The sequence below is a fragment of the Mesoplodon mirus genome, assembly GCF_964341445.2.
Source record: "Mesoplodon mirus genome assembly, chromosome: 5".
In the NCBI taxonomy this organism is placed as follows: domain Eukaryota; kingdom Metazoa; phylum Chordata; class Mammalia; order Artiodactyla; family Ziphiidae; genus Mesoplodon; species Mesoplodon mirus.
Window position 1 is genome coordinate 153,457,792 of NC_138980.1, and position 17,427 is coordinate 153,475,218.

Genomic DNA, 17,427 nt, shown 5'->3' on the forward strand with positions numbered 1-17,427 from the left:
AAAGAGAACAAACTAGCGGTTACCAGTGGGGAGAGGGAAAGGAGAGGGGCAAGGTAGGGGTAGGGGATTAAGAGACACAAACTATTACGTATAAAATAAACAAGCTACAAGGATGTATTATACAACACAGGGAATATAGTCAGTATTTTGTAATAACTATACATGGAATAGAACCTTTAAAAATTGTGAATCGCGGGCTTCCCTGGTGGTGCAGTGGTTGAGAGTCCACCTGCCGACGCAGGGGACACGGGTTCGTGCCCCAGTCCGGGAAGATCCCACATGCCGTGGAGCGGCTGGGCCCGTGAGCCATGGCCGCTGAGCCTGCGCGTCCGGAGCCTGTGCTCCGCAACGGGAGAGGCCACAACAGTGAGAAGTCCGCATACCGCAAAAATAAAAAAATAAAATAAAATAAAAATTGTGAATCGCTGTGTTGTATATAATATTGGACATCAAATATACTTCAATTTTAAAAAAAGAAACAGAAAAATGAGGTGCTTTATTTTGCAGGCAGAAAAATAGAGGATCAAGAGGTTGCAGTGAGGCTGAGACTGAAAAACTCCTTGGGGCTTCTCAGATCAGGCAGCCATTCTCTCAGCTCAGCCAGGTTGCTGTCAAGGTCTTCAGGGCACCTGAGGCACCAAGTCTCCAGATTTACCCCAGTTCAGAATCAGAAGGAAAGGGAAGTGTTCCTTCCTCAGAAGTGCTTCATGGAGGAGAGTCCATGATGTCCTGTTTCAGAGTCACTCAGGACACTAGTTACAATGCAGATTCCTGGGCCCTGCCCCGGGAATATATTGAATTTGAATGACTGGGATTTGGTATTTTTAATAACTGTCCCCCAGATGACTCTGATACAGTCTAACGTTTTAGAATCAGTTTCTCCTGATACTGGGTCACCCTTTTATGGCAAGGCCATCCACCGGAAGGCTGAATCCACAGCATGTCTTAATCCAGAGAACCTCCCTCCGGGCAACATTCTTTCAGCAGCTTGTAAGACACCACAAGCTGTCAAAATGGGCAGTAGGGAGAAGGATATCACTGATGGCATTTTGGATTTTAGAAGGGGGGAAGGTCCAAACCCCATTTGCCAAAGAATGTTTGCTTCAACAAAGGGCTGAGCGAGAGGTTAGTAATTCAGCAATGGCCACAATTATGTTCCACCCAGACAGATGCCGCCCAAGCCCATGACTTACACCCCAGTCATGGGTTTGACTTTTGCAGGATCTCTGACCTGGCATTTTCTAAGACCAGATCACTTTCCCTGTGTCTGAGGGTTAATGGGATATTTATAAACAATGCCCATAAAATGCCACCTTGGGGTATAGAAACTCTTGATCCCAGGGTCAGCTTAGCCACACAGCTCATTTAAGTCCCTGTCCCTCAGTTTCTTTAGGAGCAAAACAGAAACTCTCTCGCTGCCCTGCCTCTAAGGGGCATGGCCAGGAGAAAGAGGCAGGATTTGCAGAAAGCTGAGTGGTGAAGAGGAGAAACCTCAGCCCACCCTCAGAGGCCCCCGTGTGAACACACGCTCTGGGATTTAGGTGCGTCCCTCGTCTGAATCTCAAATGGATTCACCTGCCATGGCTCATACTCTGGGTCTTGCGGAGCAGCACACCCAGGGGAAGACCCGGAGGGAAGACAGCTGCCCCTTCTAATCCTACACAAGACCTTCCGGCACTTCAGCACTCGGCCTCTCGCTGCTCCCCTCCTTTATCAGACTCCAACTCTGCAGCCTTGCCCCCGACTCGGTGCCTTTCGCCCACGGTGGTCCACTGCCAACACTGCTGCAACCCACCGGAGCCTCCGTACCTGCCCCCAAGGCAACCAGCTAACGCGCCCCTCCTTCCCGCCTTCAGCATTTCCCCCTCACGTGGTCCTGGGTTGTTTCTTCATTTCTCCTTTACTTCTTTCAAAGCAGCCTTGAAATTCTTAGTGGCTTAAAAAAAGAGGCGAGAGAAAAAGAGATCAGGAAGATTCGAGACCTACACTCAAAATCCTCAGAATCTAAAGTCTTTAGTGAGGCCTCTAAATATTTGGATTCTCCAATGTCTGAAATTTAAGGAGAAGTCTCAGATTAATGGAAAGACTCCAATATGACTAATTATGGCCGAGAAAGTTAGCAAGGTAAAATGGAGAAACTGAAATCAGTTTCTCTGGATTGCATTTGAAAGACATGTGTGGATAATCCAGATCTACCTCTGAAAGCCACTCAAAGGCTGATAAAAGGCAAACCAAGCTGAGAGAAAATTAGAATTGATGAGGAATTAATTTCAGTTAAACTTATGTCTTGGTAAAGTGATTTATGCATACTTACTGGTATACTGGCCCTTTGCAAAACCATAATAACTGTCACGTACTGAGCATGGTCTTGGCCATTGGTTAAGTCTTGTTCTTATGTTAATTATCTAGTTTAATCTTGACAACAACCCCATGAGTTAAGTATTAATTTCTCAGATTTATAATTGGGGGCATTGAGGGTCAAAGAAGTGAGATAACTTGCCCAAGTTCACAACACATGGCAGAGCTGGGATTCTAGGCTGGGTCTGTCTCATTCTAATCAGCGACCTCAAGAGTAGTGGAGCTGAAGGAACACTGGACCGCTATCAAAGACCTTGTTATGGTCCCAGCTCTACCATTAACTAACAGTGTGTCCTGGCACAAGTGGCTGGTCCTCAGGGCTCTAGTTTCCTCATCTGTAAAATATGGGCCTCACGGTAGATGGTCTCTAATATCCTTTCTGACAGTCTCTAATTATGCTCCGCTCTATCACATTATCACATTAACGGCCTTCTACCACTTTCTTTGGATTTTATGATACATAGGTAGTCATAACGATAACTTACGGGATGCTCAGTCCTTGATCTCCTCTGCCTCCCAATTACAACATTGTTCTTATGGGTAAAATCCAATCTGCCGGACCAGTGTCTGCTTTGCCTCAGCCCATGCTGTGATGCAGTTCCCAGGGCACAATGTGGCAAAGGTGAGGGACGGCCTGTCAGAATCTCCAGATAAAAGCAGTAACATTTGCTTGCTGTGCTGTTCTGTCTTCTCATTATTTACAGTCTTATGATCCTCCGTAAAGGGGAAAACCTGAAAGCTGACTACGCATACATTATAAGAATAATGTTGATTGTTGTTGACTGTTTATAATGACAAAGATCTTAGAAGATGCAAGGAAATCCAGGCATGGATGGGTTAGGACCACACATCTGGCCCCAATGAGATTCATGAGTCTTATCTCCAGGTCACACATTGTCTGGTGAAAGAGAGTCATCATGCATGACGCTTTTGGGGTTCAGCCAGCCTTGGAGCTGGATGGAATAAAGAACATGGCCACAGGGGCAGATCAGCAGAAGAAAGCCTCAGGTTGTAGTCTAGTTTCCAACCTCAGGGTGGACACTAATTGTTAGTGGGTAATGAGCAGGTAGGGACTGGATTTCAAAAATAGGGTTCCACATTTTTGAGGTACAGAAACAGCTGCCTCATGTTCTTCAGGACTTTCTTGTTTCAAATCAAATACCCAATGCTACGATACAGCGTTTCCAAGAAATATCCTGAACCAGAATCTCTGAAAAGTCTGCCTGCTAGGATGCTGCTGAACAAAGCAGCAGTAATAAGAACATTTGTGAGCATCTCATTGTTAGAAAAGAGCTTTCACACTCTGGTTCTCATAACATCCCCAAGAGTCACTGAGGCTCCAAAGAACTTTGTAACTTGCTCAGTCTGGGATTTGAACCCAGGTCTCCTGACTTCAGAGCTTTTCTCTATGCTATGTATCTCTGACTAATAACTTGTTATTTTTAAAACAAAATAAGGAGAAGAAAAATGTCTGTGTACTTTGAAGGCAAGATCCCTGCTGGCCCTTTGTCGCAGTTGACTTGCTGTTTTTCATAAACAAGAGGCGGTAGGGTCAAAGGACAAGACCACACGATACCCAACAAAATGAACACGATCCTTTCGAATGCTTTCGAGAAAGAAGGACAAACGAGAAAAAAAAAGCACCATCAAAATAGCCTCTGACAGAGGATCGTTGTCTAGGCAAACTTCCTCTTTGTTGCAGGCTTTTTCCATCACAATTTTGCGACTGAATTGTTCACATGTGCTGCCAATATACGATTATAATTTAAAAATAAAGGCAATTCTATGTTTCTTCCTCTTTCTGAAAAAAAAGAAAAACAAAATAGCCTGTGAGAAATGCAAAAGATAATTCCCCATTCTTCTAAATTTGGATGGTTTTCACATGCTGTCACCACCAGCACCCTGAGGATGGTTGATGGAATTGAACATGGCCAGCAGTGAGGCCAACAGGAGGTAGATCAGGGTCCCCGCTGGCTCCATGAGAAGCTAAATCAAACAGGACCAGAGGCCCCCTAAGACAGCCTTAGCCAAATCTTGGGTAACTTCCACATTAGACGGCAACCTCTCCAACACGCAGAATGACATTCTCCTTGATTATGGGGCTGATAACGGATTTGGACTTCTTTTCTAAAAATATGCGCTTCATGTACACTCAGTGAGATACTACTAATAAATAAACACAAGAGCCAACAACTATATTAGCATATTATGGTTTGCAAAGCACCCTCAGTCCCCCGCATTTGAACCATACAACACCCCTCTGGATACAGGCTGGGGGATTAACATCATCCCCATTACACTGATGAAGAAACTGAGGCTCACAGTTTATTTGATTTCCCTAAACTCACAAAACTACTAAATAGCAAAGGAGAAATATGAACCCCAAACTTCTGCCTTCATATTTCATGTCACTTCCATGATACCAGCCACTGATGAAGACTCCTTGATTAATGGAGTAAGTTGTCTTCTATCACACGTTTATCTTCTGCCATGACTGATTGCTGCCAGAGATCTGAGGAGCGGCACCAGGCACCTGGTCACATCAGCTCTGTCAGGCAGATCTGAGCAGGGAGTCTCGTCGTCAGCCACCCAGGCTCCGAAGTGACTTGTAAACAGCAAAACCAACATCCGTTATTCAGCCGTTGGTGTCTCAGAATAAAAAGGCTGTGAGACAGACTTATTCATAGGCTTACAGCCTCATGGGTACCGTAGATTAGGAGGCTACAATGCTGGGCATCTGTCTGTCCCGAGGATCCAAGTGCAGAAGCCACAGCAGCTCAGGAAAACCCTGCCAGCGAAGTTGACTGAGGCAAAAATGAGGAAGAACAGCCACTCTACTAACTCAAGGGAACTGAACGAAAGAATAGTATAATTATTCCCTTTAGGTAAAGTCTCTGGGCTTGTCCCAAGTGGTTCCTGACAGTCTTCCCATCCTAGAGAATAAAATCTGTCCTCTCACCCCCATCGCATCAAGAAGAGCCAAGACCTCACTGCTTTAAGACAAATTCTTTTTTTTTTTTTTTTTTGCGGTACGCGGGCCTCTCACTGCCGCGGCCTCTCCCGTTGTGGAGCACAGGCCCCGGCGGGGGGGAAGGCCCAGCAGCCACGGCTCACGGGCCCAGCCGCTCCGTGGCATGCGGGATCCTCCCGGACCAGGGCACGAACCCACGCCCCCCACATTGCAGGCGGACCCCCAACCACTGCGCCACCAGGGAAGCCCCTAAGACAAATTCTTAATTAACCCACCCTAGATACTCAAAATGTAAGCTGAATTAGCTGCGTTAGAAATTGTATTAGTTGTCTATTGCTGTGTAACAAATTACCCCCAAACTTAGTGGCTTAAAACAAGCACCATCATAAGTCAAGTCCATACTGACAGCTGGGGCCTTGCAGGGGCTAGGGGTACGGTGAGAGGGAGGAAAACAGGACTCTAAACTTTGATGTTAGACCTTGAAAGTCTACTTGTGAACTTTTTTCTCTTCCTGGGCCCTTAATGAATTGTGAAATGCAGACTTGAAAAGTGCCCACCTGAAACCAAGTGTACCTCACATGTAATTGCTAGGTGTATTCATCTCCTATGGCTGTCTTAGCGAATTACCACAAACTGGGTTGCTTAAAACAACAGAAATTTAGTCTCTCACAGTTCTGGAGGCTAGAAGTCTGAAACCAAGGTGTCAGCTGGGCCATGTTCCCTCTGAAGGCTCTGGGGAAGGATCCTTCCTTGCCCCTTCTTAGCCTCTTGGTTGCCGGTGATCCTTGGAGTTCCCTGACTTGTCCACATCACTTTGATATCTGCCTCCATCTTCACATGGTCTTTTCTCCTCTGTGTGTGTCTCTCTCTGGGTCTTCCCATGACCTTCTTATGAGGACACCAGCCTTTGGATTTAGGGCCCACCCTAATCTACTATTACTTCATCTTAATTTTAACTAATTGCATCTACAAAGACCCCATTTCCAAATAAGGCCACATTCTGAGGTTCTGGGTATGCATGAATTTTGGGGGGACACTATTCAACCCAGTAACTAAGAATATTTCTGAGAATTATCTTTGGCCTTTCCAACTGGGCATCCACTGATAAGGTAACTACCAAGATTACAGTGAGTTATTCTCATAGCAAAAATGAGTCATTCTTTTGACCCCCATAATTCCATTTTGGTAACCAATTTTAAGAAAAAAAATCCTATGTACATAAAGAAACTCTAGGCATAGATCTTAAGACAAAGCAGCACTGCTCATAATAGCAAATCTGTAAACGACCTGTACTTCCAATAATAGGAGAATGATTAAGTATAGCAGATATATATATATATATATATATATATATATATATAATGGACTACTAAGTAGCCTCTAAAATTATACATGAGGTTTGTAATAACGTAAAAAATGTACGTTTATATAAAAAGTAAAAAATATACCCTATTTAATAAACATTATTAAAATTATGTTTTAAGAAAAAGAGAAAATAAGTCTCAAAATTGTACATAGAAGAAAAAAACTGGAAAGTAATTCATCAAAATATTAGCACTATTTGTATTTGAATGGTTGAATTTCTTTTTCTCTTTTATGTTGTTCCAGTTATATATTTCTGCCAAACCAACCAACCCACAACTTATTGTTTAAAATGATAATAATCATTCATTTTTCTCATTCATCTGCATTTTGGGCCAGGCTCAGAAGAGGCTGGTTTATCTCTGTGTCATGCAACAATAGCAGATGTGATTCAACTGGGACTGAAGGATCTGCTTTTTAAGACAGTGCAATAACATGCTGCTGCTGGCTGTCGGCTGGCAGCTCAGTTGGGGTTCTTGGCCAGGGGCCTCAGTTCTCCACATGGGCCTCTCCATGGGACTACTCAGGCTTCCTAACAGCACAGCAGCCAGCTTTCAAGAACAAGTGCTCCAGGGCTTCCCTGGTGGCGCAGTGGTTAAGAATCTGCCTGCCAACGCAAGGGACACAGGTTCGAGCCCTGGCCCGGGAAGAACCCACATGCCGCGGAGTAACTAAGCCTGTGTGCCGCAGCTACTGAGCCTGTGCTCTAGAGTCCTCAAGCCACAACTACTGGGCCCACGTGCCACAACTACTGAAGCCCGCGCACCTAGAGCCCATGCTCAGCAACAAGAGAAGCCACCGCAATGAGAAGCCCGTGCACCGCAATGAAGAGTAGCCCCTGCTCGCCGCAGCTAGAGAAAGCCCGCACACAGCAACGGAGACATAACACAGCCAAAAATAAATAAATACATTTATTAAAAAAAAAAAAAAAAAAGAACAAGTGCTCCAAGAGAAAAGAAGTAGAAACTGCAAAGTTTCTTAATGCCTGGTCCTGGTAGCTAGCAACAGCAACACTTCTGCCATGTTCTATTGGCCATGTCATCACAGAGCCTGCTCAGATTTAGGGGGAAGGGATCTTCTTTTTCTTTTTTTTTTTGGCGATACGCGGGCCTTTCACTGCTGTGTCCTCTCCCGTTGCGGAGCACAGGCTCCGGACGCGCAGGCTCAGCGGCCATGGCTCACGGGCCCAGCCGCTCCGCGGCATGTGGGATCTTCCCGGACCGGGGCACGAGCCCGTGTCCCCTGCATCGGCAGGCGGACTCTCAACCACTGCGCCACCAGGGAAGCCCTGGAGGGGATCTTCTTGATGGGAGAAACATCAAAGAACTTGTGGCCATCTTTTATCACCATTACAAATCAATTTTGACCTCTAATATAAACTCTCTGATAATTCAGAAAACTACTTAGAATAGCAAACTTCTCTTTGTCCTCAAAGCCCCTTCTCTACCTATAGACCTCTAAACACACACACACACACACACACACACACACACACGATCTCATCTTAGGCACTTTGCATCTCAGATCTTTGGTGACTCAGGACAAGCATCATGGTGGCTTATGTCTTGTTGGGCCAACCCTGTAACAGCATTGACACCTGTTTACAATCCTGCTTCTTCCTCGAGCCAACAACAGTTACCTGTGAGCAACTCAGTTACCTGTGTACAACCCAGTTACCTGTGTAAATCCCAACACAGAAAGGTAAAGCAGCCAGCTGGGATATGGACCAAGCTTCGGTGTTAATATGGAGAACAGTATGGAGGTTCCTTAAAAAACTAAAAATAGAACTACCATACTACCCAGCAATCCCACTACTGGGCATATATCCTGAGAAAACCATAATTCAAAAAGAGTCATGTACCACAATGTTCATTGCAGCTCTATTTACAATAGCCAGGACATGGAAGCAACCTAAGTGTCCATCGACAGATGAATGGATAAAGAAGATGTGGCACATGTATACAATGGAATATTACTCAGCCATAAAAAGAAACGAAATTGAGTTATTTGTAGTGGGGTGGATGGACCGAGAGTCTGTCATACAGAGTGAAGTAAGTCAGAAAGAGAAAAACAACAAATACCGTATGCTAACACATATATATGGAATCTAAAAAAAAAAATGGTTCTGATGAACCTAGGAGCAGGACAGGAATAAAGACACAGAGGTAGAGAATGGACTTGAGGACATGGGGAGGGGGAAGGGTAAGCTGGGACAAAGCAAGAGAGTGGCATGGACATACATACACTACCAAATGTAAAATAGATAGCTGGTGGGAAGCAGCCGCATAGCACAGGGAGGTCAGCTCTGTGCTTTGTGTCCACCTAGAGGGGTGGGATAGGCAGGGTGGGAGGGAGACGCAAGAGGGAGGAGATATGGGGATATATGTATATGTATAGCTGATTCACTTTGTTATACGGCAGAAACTAACACAACACTGTAAAGCAATTATACTCCAATAAAGATGTTAAAAAAAATTACTCCTTCCCATCTGCAAGGCAGAAGCACTTCTCACACCTCATTCTCTCCCCATCCTTTTCTCTCCTTTCCCTCTGCTAAATATTTAATGAGCACCTTTTTAAGCCCTTTCACAGGGCTAGGATCTAGAAATACCAATGTGAATAAAATACGGCTCCTCTCATTTTTCGAAACAAACTCATTAAATATTCACAGAACCCAATGTATTTTAGTTCTTACAATCTACTTCCCAGTGGGGGAAACAGACACACTCAGGTCCACAAACCACACACATTTACACATTTACGATGCAACACAAAAGAAGGCTGTAGTGGAGAGATACGTAAGCAACTATGGGGGCAGAGGAGGGAGCAAATAATTGTAGGCCTGGATGGGTAATGGAAGACTGGTCAGAGAAGGTGAAGTGGTTCCCATGTTCAAAAACAAACAGGCAGACAGGGCTTCCCTGGTGGCGCAGTGGTTGAGAGTCCGCCTGCCGATGCAGGGGACGCGGGTTCGTGCCCCGGTCTGGGAGGATCCCACATGCCGCGGAGCGACTGGGCCCGTGAGCCATGGCCGCTGGGCCTGCGCGTCCGGAGCCTGTGCTCCGCAATGGGAGAGGCCACAGCGGTAAGAGGCCCGCGTACCGCAAAAAAAAAAAAAACCCAAACAGGCAGACAACAAAGGGACATGTGCAAAGGCATTCAGGTGACAAAGAGCATGGTACCTCTGGGTTCCGTGCCAGTGGACCTCAGAAGCATGTGTAAGATCAGCCAGAGCTAAAGGAAGAAAGACCACGAGAGGCCGAATCCTGGATGTCCAAATCCTGGAGGTCCAAATCCTGGAGGTCCGAATCCTGGATGTCCGAATCCTGGAGGTCCGAATCCTGGAGGTCCGAATCCTGGAGGTCGATGCCCTCAGGGCCACACAAATGGGTTAGAGATAGAACATGGAGCCTCTGGAAGGCTCTAAGCAGAGGAACGAAATGATGGCGTTTGGTTTTAGAAAGCTAATTCTGATGGGCAGAGTTAAAAAAAAAAAAAAGATGGATTACATGAGAACCAAATGAAAAACAGAGAGATGAGTTGGAAGTGAGGCTCCTGAGGTCCTGCTGAGGGATAAAAGGGGTCTCAGTTCTAGTCGGGGCAGTAGGGAAAGACATGGAGGTCAAATACCAGAGATTCAGAAGACAGCATGGATAGAAATTGGCAAGTGATTAAATGAGGTGGGAGTGGGGGTGAGGGAGGGGTCATTATTATGACTTTCGGGTTCCTTATTTGAGCGAACAGAAATGGAGTTGACCAGGATCAGGAATACAAGGTTATATGGGGTGAGAGAATTGAGGCCTGGTTGCGGGGGGGTGGTCACCATCCTGGCACTGAAACAGCGGATGAAATGAGCACCCACTCTTTGTCCAATCCCAGCTCTCAGGTCCTTGGTCACCAAAATCGAGACTGGAAAGTCTTATGTGCATTTTGATAATCTCGTGTGGAAAAAATCATTTTTTTACAAAACTCTCCCGAGTGAGATAGATCATCTCAAGCATGAAAAGAGCCACTTGTGCTGTGGGTAACAATGAGAAAAATCATCTTCGTGCTAAATTTGCCTTTCCCTTCCCTTACCTCATAGCAGACTCTGCCAAGACCACTATGATCAAGTTTCTGTTCCTCCCTCCAGCCCTCCACGGCAACTTTTGGCTGTGCAACACGAATACTTCCATATGGTGCAATGTTTATGTTAAGACGGGAAAAAACATGAAATGCTTTAATTTTATCCAAGAAGCAATACATTTACAAATCCTAAGCAGCTGGAACAAAATATTAGTCTGTAATTGATTCTGGATGAAGCGTATTTCAACAAGAACAGGAAATTTGGGGCAGTAACTTTTTAACTACTGATGTCTAGGGATCTTGGGTATCTTCTTACTGTATTCCATAAATGTAATCTCGGACAGATTATTTGATATCCTGGACTTCTTCTGTCTCATCTATAAAGTGGGTTTAGCAATTTTACCTCTTCATGGGTTTTTTTTGTGAGGATTAAATGAGCTAATGCAGGTAAAGAGCTTAAAAAAGTAGTCATCAGGTAGCAGGCACTCAGCAAAGGTTAGTTCTTCCTCTTCTTACCTATTAAGCTAGGTGACAAGGGAAGGGGAATGGGATGAAGATGGGGATGGCAGAAGAAAAGGACAGGAAATAGCTTACAAGAATGAAGGTTTTTAGGATTTATCTATGAAGAATGCCCCCTGCCACCTCAGAACTGTAGACGCAAAAAAATCTGTGTGAGCTCAAGGGGTTGTTAAAAATGATTTCGGGGGAAGGGTGTCAGGGAGTGTAATATGTGAGGCTTGTAGCACCAGGAGGTTCCTGATACACATTTTGGGCCATCATTCACTTTCATAACGATTTAATTTGCTGGGACAGATGAGAGCAGGAGGGCAGAAGGCAAGAGTATTACAAAACCTGAGTTGTCTAGCGGAGATGATTGACACGCAAAAACTACCCCAGGTCGATGGGAAGTCAGGGGAGAAAAAGGCAAATTTAGCACAAAGATGATTTTCTTACTGTTACTCACAACACAAGTGGCCCTTTTCATGCTTGAGAATGAAATAGGATTTTATTCTATTGACTCATTATTACTTTGGACAAACTGCCAACTTTTGTGTTAGTTTTCTAGTCAAAAGCACAAAGACTATTCAGAATGATTCTTAATGTCTTCTACTTATACAGCTTTTACATTTACAAAGCATTTCTATACTTTTTAAAATTAATACTGATAAAAATCAGGCAAAGTCAGTATCACTAGCTCTATTTTAAAAGAGCAAATGTTTAGTGTATATTTACTGCGTGTCAGGGACTATACTAAACGCTTTACAAGGATGTCTTATCCTTTTGACAAACCTATGAAGGTTATACCGTTATCACCTGAGTCTAGAAGAGAGACGCTTAATAACTCTCCCAAGCTGACCCACACAGTAAAGAGTAGAGCCTGGATTTGAACCCACATCGGTCTGACTTCAAAGCCTGCTTCCTAAGTCCTAATCACTGCTTTCTGATGTTGAAAGATAATCAGATACATGTTCTTTCCTAGTATGGCAATACTTTTAGTTTGAACTCAGCCTAATTATTTAGTCATGTAAACAACTGCTGTGAAATTATACAGAGATATTAAACGTTTTGATGTCCATTTCCATTTTGTGCTCCTAGAATTGCTCAAGACAGACGTACATCTCAATGTACCTTCCCCTCCCCCAAGGTTATAACAATCTGTACAAGACCAATCACTGTTGAATAAAGTTTCCAAATACCTAAAGTACTTGGTAATAAGCTAAGAATCTGTTTCTTATTTACTTATAATATGGTTTAATAATTGTAGGTAAGAAAATGTAAGCACAATTTTACTGAAGAGTAGCTACCAATCTTTTGAATGGTTCAATAATACAAAAGACACAAACCTGATCATAAAAATGTATTTTTATTTCATTAAAAAAAAATCCAAACCTGTTCAATATCCCTACCCCTCATGCAAACAGCTCTCACATGAGATTCTTCAAATTTTACGTTTTTTCCATTCCGGCTCATTCTTTGCTTCCTCATCATCAGATTCAACTTGGGCAAACATGGTTTTGGGCTGAGTCCTAAAAGAAAGTTAAAGAGGAGAGGAAAACTTTAGTCAGCAAGTGTGCATTAGACTTTGCTGCTTTCAACAAGTGGAAGCACATTTGGGGAATCAATTATATCTCAATTAGTAGATAATCATTAAACTTCTGGCAAAGAAAAGGATAATGGAAATTTAATTATGTTCAGATTCTTTTAAAGGTTTTTCCTTCTGTGGCAGACTATGTATGTTGTCCTTTCCTTCAATAAAATGAAAATGTATCAAAGTCAGTGGAAACTCATACATCCATTAACCACCCTCAGTTTAACCAGTACTGCTCGTGGGCCAAACTATAGTCACCAAGCAAGAATCTACACAGTCTTTATTTATAACTCCCTGGGCTGTTCCTAGACTTAAGTACAGCAGTCCAAATACACGTGATTATGGTGCACACAAATAGGAGAATCTGAGTCAACAGTTTTCTTATTTAATGAGTTTAAAATAATAGATAACATATATAGTAATTTGGGCCTGGCAGCAAAAATAAAAAACAAAACAAATGAACATTCCTTCCACCAAACACCCAGATCACTGCATGGAAATGACAAGCATTTTAGGACATACCACTGCGTATCACTGCTGTAATACTGGCACATGGTACATCAAGCAACCTTTGCATTAGGACTTGCTGTGTTTTGTAAACATACCTGGTTCAATGACACTCCTTTCCACATCACTCACACAGAAAATAATTGCAAGAAAATATCAAATGGTCATAATTTATGCCTTTTCAGTCATGCTACTGCTGATTTCCTTTTAAAAGCAGCTCCACTGCATTATGAGGAAACATTAAAGCATGATATCTGAAGATGAAATACTTTAGCTTACATCATCATTTAGGGTTCAGTTCATAATAGCAAGGTAATTGCAGAATGGTAAAAATAATATCAATAATTCCTTTTATTTGGCAAGTGAAACAGGGTTAAAACCTTATATTACTAAACAGGTGGTTGCCGGAGGGGAGGTATAGGGAGGAGAGAAATAGGTGAGGGAGATAAAGAGGTACAAACTGACAGTTATAAAATAAATGAGACACTGGTGTGAAATGTACGGAGTGGGGAATAGGGTTGATAATTATGTAATATCTTTGTATGATGATAGATAGTAACTACACTTATCATGATGCTCACTGTGAAACGTATAGAAATATCAAATCACTATGTTGTGTACCAGGAACTAACACAGTGTTTTAGGTCAACTGTATTTCAAAACAAACAAACAAACAAACAATTTCATAGAAAAAGAGATCAGATTTGTGGTTATCAGCGGGGGGGGGGTGAGGGAGGGGGAATTGGAGGAAGGCAGTCAAAAAGGTACCAACTTCCAGTTACGAGACAAGTAAGTACTAGGGAGGTAATGTACGACATAATAAATATAATTAACCCTGCTTTATGCTACATATGAAAGTTGTTAAGAGTAAATCCTAAGTGTTTTCACCACAAGGGAAAAATCTTTCTGTTTAATTTTGTGTCTGTATGAGATGATGGATGTTCATTAATTAAACTTATTGCAGTCATCATTTCATGATCCATGTAAGTCAAACAATTATGCTGTACACCTTAAACTTATACAGTGCTGTATGTCAATTATATCTCAATAAAACTGGAAGGAAAAAAAAAACCTTATATTACTTCTTGCTCTTCCTTTATTATCCTGGGGAAGAAGTATAAACCATCCACATTCCATGCTGATGTTGTTCTGATGCAAGCCATGTACTAGAATTCCTCATGCATAACTCAGTCACAATTCCTGTCTCTCCAGTTACCTGCCTAGAGAGCCCAAGCTGTCCCCATACACAATCCAGTTGGTTAAATTTCTTGTTGTCACTTCAAGACACTGTTATGACATCTATAAACAAGTCATAGCCCTAACATTTCCAAAACCAGCTGCAGATTTTCGTAGGTCATGAGTTGCTGAATTACTAGAAAGCAGGACCACTGGCTTTCTAACATGCTACAACAAGGCAACTGGTGCTCGTGACATATTTCATCTTCTGGCAAAGATGTCAAGCCCTTGGGTATAGACAAACCTGTACAGGAACAAATTTGTCTGGTTTAAAAAATCCTTTGGAAGCCTGAAGCTGTAGGAGTCCTTGAGCTAAGCCTCAGGCAGGGGATTCATTCCCAGTTTGGCCACTGACTTGTTCTGTCACCTGCAACAGGTGTTTCCCCTCTCAGGGGTTTAGTTTCCTCCTCTACCAAATGTGGAGGTTGAACTTGATTAGTGGGTCCCAAAGGACCAAAGGCCCAGGGTAGACAATGATGAAGTGTGTTTTAACATTAATTCAAGTATAATACAAATAGAAAAGTGCGTATTTCATAAATGTACTGTTTTCTGGATCTTCACAAACTGGACATGTCACGAAACCAACACCCAGGTGAAGAAACAGAGCATGACGAGCACCTCCGAAGCCCCTCATACTCCCTTCCAGTTACTAACCCCAGACCTGGCGTAACCATATCCTGACTTCTGGCCACATAGATCAGCCCCACCTGTGTTTGTCCTGTCTCTGTATGATACCTAGAGTGTTCACTATTTTGTGCCTGGTTTCTTCCGTTCAGCGTCATCCACGGTGCTGTGTGTAATAAGGATGTTTGTAACCATACATTCCAAAAAATGCAAAAAAAAAAAACCCAAAGGCAATACTGTGAATGTTACCGTGAGTTAAAATGTGTTTAAGTTAAATGACTGTCCTTTATTCTGAGATAATGTTCTTCTACCTATTTTGTAATAAAATGTGCTGGAAGTTTAAAAAAAACAATCCTTAGAATTAGCTACTTAATTTCTAAGGGAATAAAAAGAACATGATCTTCTAAAGATACCTGGCAATGCTTCATAGCTCATCAATGTTAGCTGCAATGAGACTTAAGTACTTAAGAAGTTGCAGTGCTGCCTTTTTTGGATATAAAAAAAGAAACTGAATGACAGGTCACGGGAAGAAAACCTAGAGCTTGAAAAGGCTATTTCATTTGTGTAGTCACTTTTTTAAATAATCCACCTACTTCCAGAAGTATTTCTAGTAGGTTGGTGGCTAACATTGAAGGGCACAGAATCAATGGAACTATTTAACAAGGGGCAGAAAGGGAGTAATGATGGCAAAGAGGCATGGGAGAACATGTTGGGAAATGGAGACATTCTATAATCTTGATTGAAGTGTTGATTACACAGGTGTATACATTTGTTAAGACTTGAAATGGGTGCATTTTGTATTTTATTGTAACTAACTTATAAAGAAAATCAAAACAAAAAAATGAGTCAAAGGTCAAGAACAAAAGAACAAAAAGGTATGTAACTGAGCATAAAACTTAGCACTAAAGTTCCTAGAAGCCAAGGCAAAAGGAAAAGAAAGAGATTAGTTTTACAAAGGAGGTAACCTTCCCCGCCCCGAGTGCTGAACTCAGCAAAATTCACTGAGAACATTTTCACACCAGGGTCACTTCGACTGTCACTTTCAATGACCAGGCCATGACAGTTTCCTTTTCCTCTCCAGGTATTTTAACTGAAGGGATATCAACTTGTTTGGAAGGCTGAATGGGCTTCTTTGTGAAACTCCATGAATTTATTTTAAATTCCACTTTTGAACTAATAAAAATGTTGTCAGCAAATTAGCCATATTATGTATACACAACATCAAATCATGATACTTAGCTTTCATGTTCCACTTAGCATTCAATAGCCATGCTCCCCTTCCCCAAATTGCCAAAATCAAGGCATAAATCAGTGTCCAAATTTTCCCAGCGATGCTTGCATACCAGTTTTCCTTTCATTTCGCTGCCCAGGTAGATAATAATTGAGTGTAAGAACTAGGCTCCTTTCAACAAATAATGTTGGGGAAATTGTATATCCATATGCAATGAAATTGGACCCTTACCTTACACTATATACAAAAATTAAATCAGCATGGATCAAAGACCTAAACCTAAGAGCAAAAACTATAGAACTCTTAGAAGAAAACATAGGGGAAAGTTTTATGACATTGGAGTTGGCCATGATTTTTTTGACACAACACCACAAGCACGGGCAACAACAGGAATAGGTAAACTGGACTGCATCAAACTTAAAAACTGTACATCAAAAGACAAAATCAACGGATTACAGTGAAGAGTGGTTATTTAGTGGGTATAGGATTTCAGCTTTGCAAGATGAAAAGAGTTCTGGAGATTGCACCACAACGTGAACGTGCTTAACACCACCGAAATGTACACGTAATAATGGTTAAGATGGTAAATTTTATGGTATGTGTATTTTACCAAAATTAAAAAGATAAAAGTGTAGGCTCCTGAACTTGGGAATAAGGACGAATGAACCCCCTTCCTGGGACAAAAAGGGGGCACCTTGGAAAGGGCCTTAGCCTCCAACTTGGGGCCATGCCTAAAGCAGTGCTTCTCAAACCATCTGTGGTGCAAGGCCAGACTTTGTTTTCTAATTTCCCACCACTTGCAGATAAATATTTCTAGAAAAATTAAAAGACTACAAAATAGAGATCCAAAGTTTTTATTAGATTCAATAAATATATCAAACTGCTATAAAATTTTCTAAGCTTATCTTGTCAGCACTGGCTGGTGGAGCACACTGTGAGTAGCGTCTGCTGGTAGCTCCATCCCTCCCCTTGCTTGGGAAAGAA

General features: G+C 42.5%; 1 protein-coding gene across 2 annotated transcripts in view; it reads right to left on the reverse strand.

Moving 5' to 3' along the window:
- Nucleotides 1-12,603: 12,603 nt before the first annotated feature.
- WDR70 (WD repeat domain 70) overlaps nucleotides 12,604-17,427 on the reverse strand; it is a 315,980-nt gene continuing 311,156 nt past the window's right edge. For both annotated transcript variants that reach the window (XM_082623147.1, XM_082623146.1), the window contains exon 18: nucleotides 12,604-12,783. In XM_082623147.1, the coding sequence (XP_082479273.1) occupies nucleotides 12,696-12,783 (88 nt within the window). In that variant the 3' untranslated portion in view covers nucleotides 12,604-12,695. The remainder of the gene's footprint in view (nucleotides 12,784-17,427) is intronic.